General features: G+C 43.8%; 1 protein-coding gene and 1 pseudogene across 2 annotated transcripts in view; one reads left to right on the top strand and one right to left on the bottom strand.

Annotated features, from left to right (window-relative positions):
* FBP2 (fructose-bisphosphatase 2) overlaps nt 1–16,340 on the bottom strand; it is a 72,436-nt gene that overhangs the window by 35,865 nt on the left and 20,231 nt on the right. For both annotated transcript variants that reach the window (XM_058301562.1, XM_004470931.5), the window contains exons 4-5: nt 11,484–11,624; nt 8,373–8,510 (exon numbers count right to left, since the gene is read on the bottom strand). In XM_058301562.1, coding sequence (XP_058157545.1) covers nt 8,373–8,510; nt 11,484–11,624 — 279 coding nt within the window. The remainder of the gene's footprint in view (nt 1–8,372; nt 8,511–11,483; nt 11,625–16,340) is intronic.
* LOC139439431 (SREBP regulating gene protein pseudogene) lies at nt 1,026–5,283 on the top strand (annotated as a pseudogene).

Below are 16,340 nucleotides of genomic sequence, written 5' to 3'. Positions count from 1 at the left end.
CAAGCATAGCACAATGTTTCATCGTAAAGATGTCCCGTAATTTATTAACTAGTCCCTTATTAATGGATACTTAAATTGTTGCTTTTATTGTTGCTGCTATAAACAAAGTTACAGCAACATAACATATCCTTTCACATTTACCATTATTTATTTGACCTATTAGTTCCTTAGGAGAAGTGACTGGGAGGAATTTAAGATAAACTGCGGAATCAAAGGATATGAATATTTAATATTTAAAATCAGATTGCCAGATTGCCCTCCAGAAAGGTTGTGGCACTGATATATTCTCTAACAAAACATGAGAGTGCTTATTCTCTCACACCACTGAGCACTACTCATCTTTTACTTATTTATTTAGTTTCCCATTTTATTATTTATTTTTATTTTTTAAATATACTTTTTTTAAAAAATATACTTAGATTACACAAAAAATTATAAGGGATTCCCACAGCTGATTCCGTTGTTCTGTCTATCTATCCTTGTGCCAGGACCATGCTGTTTTGATTTCTGTGGCTTTGTAGTAAGTATTTTTTATTGTCTTTTTTTTTTTAAAGATACATAGGTCACAAAAAATGTTACATTAAAAAATATGAGGTTTCCATATACCCACCCCCTACCCCCTATTCATCTTTTACATCTTAACCAATTTCATATGTGCAAAAGATATTGCAATGATACTTTAATTTGCATTTCTTTCAATGCTATTAGCTTCTTTTCATTTGCTTACTGGATATTTATGTTTCTCCCATGATTTGCATTATCATGTCCTTTGCCTGGTTTTCTAGCTAGTTATTTATCCTTTGCTTATTGATTTGTAAGGGGTCCTCAAGCAGTAAGTATATTAACCAGTTATCTGTCATATGTGTGGTCAGTACTTTTTCTTAGTTTGCAACTTGTCTCAAAATTACTTATTGTATTTTTTTATACAGGAATTTAAAATTTTTAAGTGGTGAAATAAAATATCTTCCTTTATAATTTCTAGAGAAGCCACTTTTTAGCCTAGAACTGGAACCACCTCTGAGACCATGCACCTGTAAATAACTTTGATTTTATCAATGTCACAAGTCAAATCCTATTTTTTTCTAAGATCAAAATATCTGATGGAGTTGTGTATGATTGACAAAATAATACCCTACAAAGGAGAGGTACAGGAAACTGCATTTATGAGAATTTAGCTAGAAGGAAGGAAGGGAGGGAGGGAAAAGAAAGAAAGAAAAGGAAAAAAGGAAAAGTAAAGAAAAAAGAAAGCTCCCTGAATATTCCAGTTGAGGCAGCATCCTGTTGACTGAGTGCTACCAGGTCCCATGAAGGATTTCCAAGGTGAACCAGGGTTGGCAAGGCCAGACATACCATACCATTGCTTTTCCACCAAATGGAAAAGGCCCTCTTTTAATACATCTCCCAGAACTTGGTAACTGAGGAGTCCACTACAAGCAAGCTTTCACTCCACTTACAACTTAGGCCAAGTTTTACTTACTTGATCTGGAAATTCTTTGGCTCTATTCCCATGCCTGTCTTAAAACTTCTCTTTGTATGGTGGATGTCCTTAATGACTGTTTGGGCTATAGTAATAGCTACCTAAAATCCAGAATGCAGTGATCATGTTGAAAGCCAAAGAGCTTCCTGAAACTTGGCTTAAACCTAAGGCCCTGATATTAAGGATGCGAATGGGAAGTTCAAATATAATTATTCTATTTAAAGTCAAATGTAGGCGGCGGACTTGGCCCAATGGGTAGGGCGTCCGTCTACCACATGGGAGGTCCGTGGTTCAAACCCCGGGCCTCCTTGACCCGTGTGCAGCTGGCCCATGCACAGTGCTGATGCGCGCAAGGAGTGCCCTGCCACGCAGGGGTGTCCCCCGCGTAGGGGAGCCCCACACGCAAGGAGTGCGACCGTAAGGAGAGCCGCACAGCGCGAAGGAAAGTGCAGCCTGCCCAGGAATGGCGCCGCCCACACTTCCGGGCCGCTGACGACAACAGAAGCGGACAAAGAAACAAGACGCAGCAAAAGGCACAGAAAACAGACAACCGCGGGAGGGGGGGAAATTTAAATAAATAAATAAATCTTTAAAAAAAAATAAAATAAAGTCAAATGTAGGCGCAAGAGGTTCACATAAGACACTTCAGGGTGAAGTTTCCCCACAGTGTCTTTGAACAACTACAAAAATTGGCAGAGCACCTGCAGAAAACAGTTAAAGGGTTGCAGTAACTGTGCGCGTGCTGAAACAAGAAAAGACAGCTTTAAAACTGGTACAAGGAGCTCACGGTGCCCTTGCCGGCCCGGCCCCCACACCCTCCCTGGTGCGGTGTGAGCCAGCCTGCAGACTGTGGGCTCCCAACCCTGTTCTGGAGGCAGAGTAACCCCTCGTGCATACCGAGGCACCTGTATGTCAGTGCCAATCTGTCAGGTGGCAGCCTGAAAGCCTGAACCAGGAAATTCATCTTGGGTTTGCTTACCCTCCTAGAACTTTCTCTGGGGGCAGAAGCAGCTTGGGGCCAGCTAAAGCAGTGTAAGAAACAATTAAGTCAAAGCAGCCTGGAGCAAAGAATTACCTGCTTCAAGTCATACAACAGAGCACCAGGGATGGGGAGAAAGTCTATTGGCAGGGAGTAGAGGGGACATTCAAATACCTGTAAATGGGGGAATTCTAAGACCCTTAGCAAGCACAAGTACAGGACAAGACAGAGAGAACTCTGCACTTCACATTTCTCCCAGGTTGATCTTCTTGATAGGAGGGCTAAACTCTGAAGTTTGAAGAGCCAATTTGCAAAGACCATGAAAGGTGTTTTTTCTGTTGGTTGGTTTCTTTTTTGTTAGCTTCTGGCAGTCAAGGAAATCTCTGTCATATCACTAGCTGAATATAAACTTAAGGATCATATAGCTCAGGGACTAAATCCCAGAGTTAATACTTCAAAATATTAAAATGTACAGTGTGCAATGAAATATTACAAGACAAAGAAACAGGATATGATGGTCCATCAAAAGGAACCAAGGAAAATCCAGAAACTATCAGTGAAGAAGACAAGACTTTGAACATACTGGGAAAAGACTTAGGAAAAAAAACATTTTCAATATGTTCAAGGAGATAAAAGAAACCATGGAGAAAGAACTAAAGAATATCAGGAAAATAATGCATGAACAATATGAGAATCTCAATAAAGAGACAGAAATTTTTAAAAGGTGCCAAAGAAAAATACCTGAATTGAACACCACAATAACTGAAATGAAAAATTCCCTAAGCAGATTAGAGCCAGCAGAATTAGTGAACTCAAAGACAAGACCATTGAAATGATTCCGACTAAAGAGCAGAAAGAAAAAAAGAATGAAAAAAGTGAACAGAGCCCAAGAGAGTTGTGGGACCCAATCAAGAGTATAAATATACAAATTATGGAAGCCCCAGAATGAGAAATTTATCAAAAAACATGAATATGCACATTTAAGAAGCCAAACAAATCCCAAAGAGGATAAACTCAAAGAGAACAATGCTTAGACACATAGTAGTCAAACCATCAAATGCCAAAGGAAAAGGAGAGCGTTCCAAAGCTGCAAAAGGAACATGTTATGTACAAAGGATTTCCACTAACATTAAGTGCTCATTTCTCATCAGAAACAATGGAGGCAAGAAGGCAGTGGGATAAAAAAATTTAAAGTGCTGAAAGAAAACAGTTGCCAACAAAGCATTTTATATCCAGTGAGACTGTTTTTCAAACGAGGGAGAGATGAAGACATTCCCAGATAAACAAAAGCTGAGGGAGCTCGTCACCACTAGACCTGCCCACTCTACGAGCAATCCTAAAGGGAGCTCTTCAGGACCTCGTGTTAGACAGAGTTTTCTTAGACTTTACACCAAAAGCACAAGCAACAAAAGAAGTAATAGATAGAGGAACTTAATCAAAATTAAAACCTTTTGTGCACCAAAGGACCTCATCGTAAAAGTGAAAAGACAATCTACAGAACGGGGGAAAATATTTGGAAACCTCATGTCTGGTAAAGGTTCAATATCCAGAATATATAAAGAACTCTTAAAACTCAATAACAAAAAAGAAAACAACCTGATTTTAAAATTGGCAGAAGACTTGAATGAACACTGCTCAAAGAAGACATACGAGGCTGGGTGCTGGCGGACCCACGGGTCACGGGGTGTGCCCGGGTTGCTAGGTTTGGGGGCTCCCGAGGTTTGGGGGCCGTGCTGCCCGGGCCCCAGGCCTACCCTGCTTCACACTGGGATGGTGAACCTGGCGGCCGTGGTGTGGCACCAGCCTCTACAGAAGAAGAGGAGAGGGCAGTGAGAGAGCCAAATCTTCTGCAGGTTCAAGACCACGATCTGGTCTTAAGCTGCACGGAAAGTGCAGTTGAACCTGGGCAACGGCAGTCAACCAGGCAATGAGAGCCATACCTCCATTCAAGGGAAGCCCCTCGTCACCGATGAACTCGGATACGCTGTGAAAGGAAGGAGCTGCGGGTGAAAGGCTGCTGTCATGAGCACGGCCCTAGCACAAAGTAATACTGCTGCGATGGCTGCTCGTCCAACAGCTGCTACGGCGCCTGTGAGTACTGCGTCTCCTGCTGCCTGCAGCCCAGCAAGCACCTTCTCCTGGAGCACTTCCTCGTCTGCGCAGCCGTGGCTTTCCAGAATCTCTTCACGGCAGGGGAAGATCACTTGGAACTGCATTTGGCTACAGGCAGGACCTCGTCTCAGCACGCAGTGCAAGAACACCTGCAGGGATCCCTAGCCAAGTACTGCTATGGCGAGAGCCCTCCCGGGCTCTTCCCTGCCTGCCGGGCACAGAAGAAAAAGCAAGGGCGAGGGGAGGCCCTGCTGAAGAACTGTCAGCCTGAAGCCGGACTTCAGCATTCAAACTAGTGCACTGGTCAGAGGACAAGAGCTTGGTGGGAATCTACTTCTCGTGCTGTACTCTCTGGCTTGACTCATTGCCCGGGCTTTACCAGTTGGAACTGTTCCGTAAAACAACACAGAAATGCCAGCCGCTCACATTTGCAAAAGACAAAACTACAGACCAAGCTTTGCGTGGTGCTGACCTTGGATGGATGGCACAACCAGTGTGGCTGCGAGGGAGCTGTGACTTGTGTTCCCCAGGTGTCAGGGGTCAAGCTTTTACTTACTATTCTGATCTGGGCCCTTTTGCCATAAAATTATTTATTGGATTTCTTTGGAATAGTGAGAAAATTATGTTTTGTGTAGCAAAATGTCTTGCCTTTCTAGTTGACTATATTCAAGGAAATAATTTTTATTGTTGTCATTGTTCCAGTTTTCTTGTGTTTTTGAGCTTCATAGTTAAATGATCCTTTTGTCCAGATAAAATGTTTAGAATGTGGATTTTCTCTTTACGGAGTTTATTTTTTATTTTGTTTTAACAGTGTCTTCAGGAGTAGGTCCTGAACACCAAGGAATTAACCATATCCTTTCGCATAAAATTACCTGAACAGTCAAAGACACTGTTCCATTCTAATTCTATGCAAAATTTCTAGCAGTTGGCAGAACACACAGGTTCTTTTCTAGTGATATTTGAATAGGCTTGTATACCTATGTGAGAGAATGGTTAAACCAGAAATTCTGGCTTACTGTCCTGGAGAACACTGTTCTCATTGCCTTTGAAATCACTGTGTTCTACTCAGCCACAGTACCAAGGGGGTCTCAGGACAACCAGGGGCCACCTTGTGCCCTTGCCTCGTCCCCTTCTCCTGTCAGAGAAACCCAGTGTTAGGTCAGTTCTTAAAAGGAGATATATTAGCAGCTTGCTGTGTGTGCTCATTCTTTGTCGCGTTCAGCTTCTGCAAATGTAACAGATGCAAATACTTGGTTCCCCAGTGGTTTGCAACTTAAATAGTTCATAGTTTATGTTTAAAAGGAAGAAGAGGAAACCCAATTGTGACGGTAAAGTTCATGCACCAACTTGGGTAGGTGATAGTGTGCAGTTATTTGGTCAAGCAAGTACTAGCCAGATTGTCACTGTGAGAATATTTAATGGAGGTGAATCATCAAGAAGTCAATTGCATATATGGCTGACTACATCTGTAATCAAGTGAGGAGATTACTATCACCAATGAAAGAAGTCTCATCTAGCTAGTTGAAGGCCTTAAAAGGAGAAGTATGATGTCATTTGTCGGAAGAAGTTTCCTTCTACTTCAGCCAGCTAGCTTCTCCTGGGAAATTCATTAAAACCTTTACCCAAGGTCCCAGTTGCAGGCTACCCTACAGAACACACGTTCACAGACTTGCCCATCTCCACAGTGTGGGGACTGTCAGCTTCCTTACAGAGCAAACGGTCACACAGTGGCTTTTTTTAACCCTTAAACTTAAAAAGCTTTTTCAAACACTCCACCTTCTTCTCTCCCTCCCCTGCTAACCTCTAACTTACTTTCTGCCTCTGTGAATTTCCTATTTCCAATAATCTCTTATAAGTGATATTATACAGTTTTTGTCTTATGTGTCTAGCTTGTTTCATTAAGCATAATGTTTTCAGAGTTCTTCCATGTTGCAGCAGGTCTCATAACTTCAGTTTTTCTTGTGACCGAATAATGTTCCATTGTGCGTATGTACCACATTTTGTTGATCCACTTGTTGTTGATGGACACTTGGGTTGTTTCGTGAGTGATGCTGCTGTAAACATGGGTGTGCAAGTATCCGTGGCCCTGTTTTCACTCTCTTCTGGGTGTATATGTAGATGTGGGTTTGCTGGGTCCAATGGTAGCTCTATATGTTAGTTTTTGAGGAACTGCCATATTACTTTCCATGGTGGCTGCACCATTTGACATTCACACCAAAAACACACTAGAGTTCCAGTTTCTCTACATCCTCGCCAACATTTATTTTCTGTTTTAAAAAGAGTAGCCATTCCAGTGGGTGTGAAACATTATCTCATTGTGATTTTGATTTGAATTTCCCTGTTGGTTGGTGATGTTGAGCATCTTTTCATGTGTCCATTGGCCATTTGTGTGCCTTCTCCGGAGAGATGTCTATTAAAGTCCTTTGCTCATTTGAAAAACAAAGAATATATAGGAATGGTCAATAAGGACATGAAAAGATGCTCAATATCATTAGCTATTAGGGAAACGCAAATCAAAACCACAGAAGACAATGTTTCACACCCACTAGAATGGCTACTGTTAAAAAATGAAAATAAGTGTTGGAGAGGATGCGAGCAACAGGAATACTTGTTCACTGTCGGTGAGAGTGTAAAATGGTGCAGCTGCTGTGGGGAAAAGTCTGGCAGTTCTGCAGAAAGTTAAGCATACAATTACCATATGACCCATCATTCCCACTTTTAGGTATATACCGGAAAGAATACAAGCGGGGACTTGAACAGATATTTATACTCTGATGTTCATAGCGGCATCATTCTCATTTGCCAAAGGATGGAAGCAACCCAAGTGTCCATCAACAGGCAAATGGATAAATAAAATATAGTGTATCCATACATGGGATATTATTCAGTCATAAAATTGAATGAAGTTCTGATTCCTGCGACAAACATGGATGAAACCTGAAGACATTGTGTTGAACAAAATAAACCAGAAACAAAAGGACAAATATTGTACAATCTTACTGATATGAAATAAACTAGAATACAGTTTACCAAGGACTGGGGGAAGGGGAAGGAATGAGGAGTTAATACTCAGTGGGTACTGAGTTTCCTTTTGAGGTGATGAAAGTGTTTTGGTAATGGGTGGTAGTGATGGTTGCACATTTTGAATACAATTTACACTAATGAATTATACATTTGACTGTGGTTAAAGGGGGAAATTTTAGGTTGTAAATATGTTACTAGCATAAAATTTTTAAAAAATAGGACTATGACACAAACAGTGAACCTTAATGTAAACTATGGACCCTAATTAATAGTATAATTATAATAACACTGTCCAATCAACTGTAACAAAGGTACCACAGTAATGCAAAATGTTAATAGGGAAAACTATGTAAGTGGGGGGGATACTCTGTATTTTCTACTTGATTCTTCTGTAAATCTACAACTTCTCAACTTCTCTAATGCAATTTTTTAAAAAATAAAGCAAATGTAACTGAGTGACACAAAGAATTTACAGGTAGTCGTTTAGGCAACAAATGACTTCAGAAAGTTCAATGACTTTTGAAAAGATGGTCCCTGTCTTCTTCATAAACACTTTCTCCCAGAAAAAACTCAGCTGGGGAATATTACCTCTATTAGGCAAATATCAGCTACAAAAGATATTGACAGCTTTTGAAAAAAGGCAGAGGCCGTCGGTCTCACGCCAACCAGAGCCATATTCAGCGGCACAACCTCTTCCAGCAGGCCCCCAACGCCAGCGCCCAAAGAGGAGCCCACCGAGGCAGCTTCTTCCTGCTGCCGCTGTAGACTTTCCTCACTTACCTCAGGAAATTTCTTTCTCTGCACGTATTCAGTGGTGGCAGAGTCAAAATACTTGGCATAGCCTTCATTGAGGCTGTAAATCTTGCCTTTCTTCTTAATCTTGACATCTTTTTCTACCAGGACAAATTCACCAAGAGCCTAGAAAATGGAAGACAGCCATCAGGAAGAAGAGCGATGCCAAGAAACAGACGCCAACAGTGCCCTCCAGCACAGGCAGAGGGCATGAGACGATGACTCAGGGGTTTGACATGGTCATTCCGCAGCCTGTCCGGTGGTGGTTTCATGGGTTGTATAATGAACAGTAACAGTGTAGTGTCTATGCAGGAATTCCCAGCAGCAAGATAATAGGAGGTAGATAATTCTAAGGAAAGAGGGCTCACCTTGGCAACGTGCACTGGTGAATCCCAGTTGCTCTGCAGCTACATAGCTCATTTATAAGGAACCTAGTTGTGCTTGTCTCCCAAATTCTCAACCCCACTTAATCCCTAATGCTATCAGGAAGATTTTGGCCATCAACAATGAGAGGAAGACATTACCTGGATGGGATTTGTTTGTAAACATGGGGGATGCAGCTTGACCACTAATATGTGGTCCCATTATTTTATTTATCTTAATGATTCGGTCTTGGAAACCATTAAAAGTTCCTGTTATCCCAGCAACTCTTACCTGGGGAAAAGAGGAAATCTCTTCAATCAGAAACTGTGTTCGCTCAGCATAGACAGTTGTTAAAAACTGACGGAATCCTTAGGGTTACTAATAAAATTGTGGCCCGTCTTGCTATAGACAGCCTCATAGTGTCCACAGTGTTTCAATAGCTGCAGACCACCCCTGGGGTGTCCTTACCCCTGCGAGCTGGTGAGATCAGTCCCTGTTCAGGTGAGGAGCTGGCTGCAGGGATCACTTTTAAAGGCTGGCTGGATCTCTCTCCAAGTTATTAGCAGGAAAATCAGGACCTGGAAACAATATCTCCCTTTTGTAAACAAATACACTGACTTTGTGGACCACAGTTGAGAGTTCGGTTAACAGAGGCGTTCCCTTTTATGCCAGAACAAAATGTGCGCTCTGACAAAACCAAACTGCCAGCCCCACAAACCTGAGGATCAGGCAGGGGCGGTTTGACCCTACCAGGGAACTCTGTCCCCTGAGAAACCAGCTGGCCTCCCTCCCTCATATTTCTATCTGTGACAACAGCAAGACGCTATTTCCAGTTGAAGTCAATAGTTCAAACAGACCCTAAAGTTTACACATTGGGTCTTTGTTCAACTTCCTTCTTTCATAAGATGGTGTGATCCAAAGTGTCTTCAGGCTAATAAAAAGAGAGGAAAAGAGATTTCTCTATGGTTCCTATGCATGGGCAAAGTCTTGCTGCCTCCCTTTGCCCAGGTTGGCTCTCCTGTCATGACTGAAGGTCAAAAGCATGGGCTCTGTAGAATCCTTGAGTTGGACCCCTGAGCTACAGGTACCTCCACCTTGCCTTTAGAACCACTTTGGAACATTCTGGGAAATATTTTGCTTGCACTCAAGAGCACTTTACTCACAATGTGGTCTGAGTAGTAAAAGACAAGACTGCCTAGCTCCACCATTTACTAGCCTGTTCCTAGGCAACTCATCCTCTCTGTGCCTCAGTCTCCTCATCTGAATATGGGGCTAATACTAGGCCCTACTTCAAAAGGCTGAGGTGAGGTCAACCCATTAATATATGTATGTAAATCACTTAGAACAGGTACCTACCTCCAACTTAAAAAGCACTACAAAACTCTTAGCTATTATTCCAGAACAGTTTTAGAAAGAGCATTCTACTGTTTGAGGGTAATATTTGCAAACTATAGAGTTTCTCAGGGTTTTTTTTTGCCTGCTTCTTTAAAAATAAGGGAAAATTAGGACATCTGCAAACTGACAGAGGGATGGGTTATGATCTCATAGGGTCATGTGCAAAAAGTTTATATTTGAAAACTTACTAAGTTTTCCATACTGTAAACTTTAGTTTAATTCTGTTCTATTTTGAAATGTTCAAACCCTCTCCCTCCTCAAACATGTGCTAGCATGCAAAGTCCACAAGGCAAGAATAGTTGTCTATTTTCATCAGTCCTGGATCTCCACCACCCTGGCGTGATGTCTTGGCTTGTTGCTCAATAAACATTTGCAAATTCAAAGTGAAATAAAAATGCCTAAGAATTACTTGTGAGTCATTGAACATTGAAGTTTTGAAATGGGCTTTGGTCAAAATTATTTGAGCTCTAACAAGTTCTGGCTATTTTTTGGCAAAACAGCTAATGAATAATGCATAAGGCATCCAGCAGAGAGAGAGAGAAATTCTATCAGAAATATTTTCCAAAATTTCTCCTCTACGGTTTTAACATACATCCACCATGGGGCTCACCCTTATTTTTAGAAACTCCTGTGTCTTTATCCAATTATCTGTTCCTTCAATCAAGCTTGTGTTATCATATTTTTCATCTCCCCAGATGAAATGTTGTAGAAAGCACAGAGAATAATTCAGAACGTAACAAAACCATTCTCTACCAGTCACTCCTCCCATTGGCAAGACCATATATATCAGGGGAAATCCTCCAGACCTGTTCAATAGGGAAACCACGAGTTCCAGGGGGCTTTATAAACTGATCAAATGAAATAAAATTAAAGCCCCGGTTTCTCAGTCCCACTGGCTAAGGGTTCAGTAGTCACTTGAAGTTAGTGAAAACTTATCCGACAGCCCAGATTACAGAACATACCCATCAACACACAAGGTTCTACTGGATGGTGCTGCTCCAGATAATCCATTTCTCTGTCTGAAAATATGTAACACTGGGATTCTTAAACCACGAGGTCCCCATAGACTGAAGAGAGTTCGTGCATTCTTGTATTATAAACTCCTTAAGGACAAGGGCTGGGTCGATACAAGTGGTTCTAGAGAACCTCCCACACAGCCTCATGTGGATGGAGGTGCTCCATGTTTTTGATGATGCCACTGGCTCCCCAAACCAGGCTCTCTGGCCCCGAAAGCAAATATGAATGAATGATCGGGAAATTACCACACCCCCCATTGGGAACTGGAATTAACGCTGAGAGCCCCAGCGGTCCAAGTGCCGACCCGCCATATTTGGTACCTACTGGGTCCAGCATGAAGAGATCCACTCCTTGGCCCGTGGACAGGGCCACCAGGGTTGCGCTCCCGTAGAGCGCGTATCCAGCAGCCACGATATCACGGCCAGGCTGTAGGGCGTCCTTCTCGGAAGGCTCGCTCTCCGTGGTCTGCGGAAGAGGAGAGAAAATGGTGTGTTACTGTCCTCTCTGGCAGGAACCCTTTGCCGGGGGCCTGGGTCTCCTTGAACCCCGGAAGGAAAGGCAGCTCCAGGAATTTCAAGCAGCAGCCAATGCATCCAGGGGAAACGAGCAGACATGTTAATGCCCATTTCTAGCTGAGTCATGGCCAAGGCCATTCTTGGACTTCTTCCTGTTTTTCTGGACACATCCATGTGCATTATGCCAAGTAAAGCACCCCAAGCTGCTAAAACCACAGGCCCTCTTAGTAACGGTAAGCTGCGCTTTCACCAGGAGAACGATAAACCGAGCTCCCTCAGCTCTGATTGTGTGCAGAGTCTCATCCGACGTGCTCAACCGCCCTCCGAGGCCGCCATCGTCCCTGTCTCTACCATACAGGTGAAGAAGGCGGACCTGAGCAACCGAGTAACTCACCCAGCATCACATAGTGTGGGAGCTGCGGTCCAACCCCGGCAGCTTGCCTACAGCTCCTAACCCTTCTGCGCTGAAGGCCGTCCTGGCCTGCCCTGAGGTCCCCCGCTTGCAACTCTAAACATTTTCCTGAGGAGGCACTTCTCTGCGTCACAGCGGCACTAGCATTGCTGACCACAGGAGCGGGAATTCAGAGAAAGGAAAATGTGGGGCTGTCGAGGAACAGCAGACGTTCACAATGGTGGCACGGAGCAGCCACGGAGATGTGATATTGTGACCCATTTTTTCCTGATGTCTCTTGAAGTTTCCTTCCCTCCTCATTCCCCAAGGCTCTAGAAGGCAAGTGGATACAATCTTACGAATCTGGACAACTGGGTAGCTCTACGTTTTTAAGAGCTTCCTGGGGTGGGGCCAGGCAGGAAGGGCATGAAATGCCTTCACGGGGAGCTCGGTTCTTCTCTCAGCATTCATCGGGGATTCTCACTGACCCTGGATATCTTCTAGGGAGGAAGAACTTCTCAACAAACTCAGGCTTGACATCATTTTGGATGGCAGAGGCGAGGGGAGTATGGAAGGAAAGGCAAATGGGCAGTCTCGGATCAGCGACATTCAAATCAAACAATCCAGGTCAACTCAGCTTCACGGCCTGGGATCAAGGGGTACGACATACGAGAATCTTGGGGCTCCAAACCCGCTTCACCCAAAGGTCATGGTGCTCAGGGTATGATGGTTAAGTTAGAAATTACTGGGAAGCAGACTTGGTCCAGTGGTTAGGGCGTCCGTCTACCACATGGGAGGTCCGCGGTTCAAACCCCAGGCCTCCTTGACCTCCTTGACCCGTGTGGAGCTGGCCCATGCGCAGTGCTGATGCGCGCAAGGAGTGCCCTGCCACGCAGGGGTGTCCCCCATGTAGGGGAGCCCCACGCGCAAGGAGCGCACCCCGTAAGGAGAGCCGCCCAGCGCGAAAGAAAGTGCAGCCTGCCCAGGAATGGCGCCACACACACGGAGAGCTGACACAGCAAGATGACGCAACAGAAAGAGACACAGATTCCCGTGCCGCTGAGGACAACAGAAGCAGACAAAGAAGAAGATGCAGCAAATAGACACAGAGAACAGACAACTGGGGTGGGGAGGGGGGAGAGAAATAAATAAATAAATCTTAAAAAAAAAAAGGGAAAAAGAAATTACTGGACTCACTGCTTCTAATCATTCTATTTTCTCTGCTGTCTTATTTGTGCCTGTTTACCTACCACCTAGTACAACTTGGCTCACGGTTGGCACATTCACTTGAAATACAGAGTTATAGATAGATACACACATAAGCATGCATACACAGGTGTGCACATTTGCATATTTATGTGCACATACACATTCACATCTACATACGTAACCTACTTATCCATGAGCATGCTGCAGTGTACTGCACCCCTAATCTATCACCTACAGTAAATTAAAGTCTTTCCTAAATTTTTTAAACTTTTTATTTTATTTCAACATAGGAAGTTATCTGCATGGTAAAAGTCCCAAGTACCCATTCCCCTAGCTTCCCCCAGTGGCTGCATCGATGTACAATGTCAAGCCAGGAAACTGACATTGGTGTAAAGCGTGTGGACAGTTCTGTGCCATTCATCCCGAGTAGATTCATTTCACTGCCACCACCCCTGACATATAAAATAATTCCATTGCCACAAAGGGTCTCCAGATCCTCTAGGGCTGTTAAAAGCCAGGCCCTTAGATTATAGCACTCCTCACTCCCATCAGGGCAATTTCAGCGTCAGTCCTTCTCGCTTTAACACGCTGTTTTTCAGCTTCCTGTGATTCTGGCCCCTGCCTTTTACTTTTTGTTTGTTTTGATGAACTCAGCTATACATTTAAAGGCATGGTTGCTCTATTTTATCCAGCAGTTCTGAGTGTTTTAAAGCAGGCAAGTTTGCAGTTTGTCTAATCTGTGATTTGCCTGGAAATGGAAAATGTGAACTTCAAAAAATAAAGGAAAATTGCACCAGCAGAGCGTTGAAAGCATGGCACACAGCTAAGTGGTGTTTAGCCTTGGATTCCTCAGAAATGGGAGGGAAGAGGGCAGCCTTGGAGAGTTCTCGGATGGCTCTGAAACTTCTGTCTCGACCCTTATCAGAGAATCACAGAAGTCCTAGTGGAGGAAAGGCTTTGGGCCAGATTTTGGCAAGGCTCTAAAATGCCGTGGCTGCCCAGGAAGTCTCTGGAGCACGCTCCATCCTCACTAGACATTGCTTGAGCGTCACAAAGCTTTCCCTCCGTGTCCTGATTTCATACCTTCCCATCTAAAGTGCCATTTTAGTCTCTCAATTTGCTTCTCTCCTTTAGGAATATTTTCAGAGGGAATTCATGGCTATTAGAACTAACCTTCAAATCCTGCACTGTATCTAAAATGTAAGATGAAAGCTCTCTGCTCAAACTTCACCTAAATTCAAGGATGACTGTCCCATACGATGTACAGTTATCGTCTTCTTAAGTCTTTCAACCCAGTGGGCTTAAGAACATATTAGCAGATTAGAAAGACATGGGACTCTCTCCTTTCCCAGAAAAAATAGCTAGAGAACAGACATACATGGACTGGAAAAAAGTTCTAGGGTTGAGGACACCAGAGGAAGGTAAGATACTGCCTGGCAGAGAGGGGAAAAGGAAAAGAATTTTGACCTGAAGACTGTGAGTGGAAGCTGCAGCCGCAGCACCCCTCCCCACCCTAAGAGCAGAGAACTGTGAATCCCCCTACCTCGGCACAGCGGCTCCAGACATAGATGGCCGCAGGGATCCACCTCCCAGGAGAAAGGAGAGAGACTGACTAAGGCTGATTCGGCTTTTGGCTCACAGATTTGGTTTGCTGGGTGCCAGGAGCCCTTCCGCCAGTGGGTCATGTCATTGTTTGCCCTGGGAGCCGGCAGGGGGCTAAAGAGATCCGAGCCTCTCCATTGCCTTCCCTACTGACCAGGCCAGTTGTTGAGGACACAGAGGGAGTGGAATTATTTCCTATCCAGGAAAAGGGAGGGGCTGCCAGCAGAGGTTGGGGAACTGTCTCTGAGAAAGTTTGAATTACGAAGCTCTTAGCCCCCAGGCGGGATCCTCTGTAACACGGTGCAGTCCACGTTACAGCAAACACAAAGGCTCTGAAATGTGCGGCCTGCTGAAGAGCGCCATCTGCTGGTCAACCAGGGAGTGCATGTGAGGAAATTAAAAGTAAATACAAGAGCAGATGTGGCTCAAGCGCTTGGGCACCTGTCCACCACATGGGAAGTCCTGTGTTCGGTACCTGGTGGCTTCTAAAGAAGATGAGCAAGACAGTGGGCTGATGCAATGGGCTGACATGGCGAGCAGATATGGTAAGCTGATGCAACAGGGAGACATGATGAGGAGACACAACGAGAGACACAACAAGCAGGGAGTGGATGCGACTCAAGCGATTGGGCATCTCCCTCCCACATGAGGGTCCCAGGTTCAGTTTCTGGTGCCTCCTAAAAGATGAGCAGATAGTAAGCACAAACAATGGGGTGTGGGGGTGGGGGAGAGAAATAAATTTTTAAAAAGTAAACACAAAAGAGAGGCTCTTTTCAGGCTTTTATAGCCTCTCTCCTCAAGGCCCTTGGAAGTGGGTCTGTAATTGATTACTGGCTCCATGGCCCAGATCTGAGCAAGTAACAGGGACAATCCTAAAGACCTAGAACAGGATGAAGAAAGAATAAAAGAATGGCAGTAACACACAGCCTTCTGCTACTAAATCCCTACAAAAGAGAAATTGAGCATCAGCATAAACTCACCATCATATTCAGATGCCTAGACATCAGCAAAAAATTACAAGCCATTTAAGAAAATGGAAAATATTGCCAAAACAAAGGAATATATCAAAGGCCCAGATGAGACACAGGATTTGAGACAACTAATCATAGAAATCTCATAAATCAAATTAATGAGTTGAAGACAATTATGGCTAAAGAAATAAAGGACATTAAGAGGACACTGGGCAAGCACAAAAAGAATGAGAAATCCTGAATAGAAAAAGAACAGAGCTTATGGGGATGAAAGACACAATAGGTGAGACAAAAACATAGCAGAAGTATACAACAGCAGGCATGAAATGATAAAAGAAATAGGAAGTGATGCAGAAGACAGGACAGCTTAAATTGAAGAGAGGGAACAGAGAGAGAAAAGAATGGGAAAAATTGAGCAGGGGCTCAGGGAGCTGAGTGAAAACATGAAGCACAACATATATGTGTTATGGGAGTTCCAGAAGGAGAAGAGAAG

Source organism: Dasypus novemcinctus, chromosome 8 (assembly GCF_030445035.2).
Source record: "Dasypus novemcinctus isolate mDasNov1 chromosome 8, mDasNov1.1.hap2, whole genome shotgun sequence".
In the NCBI taxonomy this organism is placed as follows: domain Eukaryota; kingdom Metazoa; phylum Chordata; class Mammalia; order Cingulata; family Dasypodidae; genus Dasypus; species Dasypus novemcinctus.
Note: the sequence above shows the minus strand (reverse complement) of the source record. Positions and strands in the feature narration are given on the sequence as shown.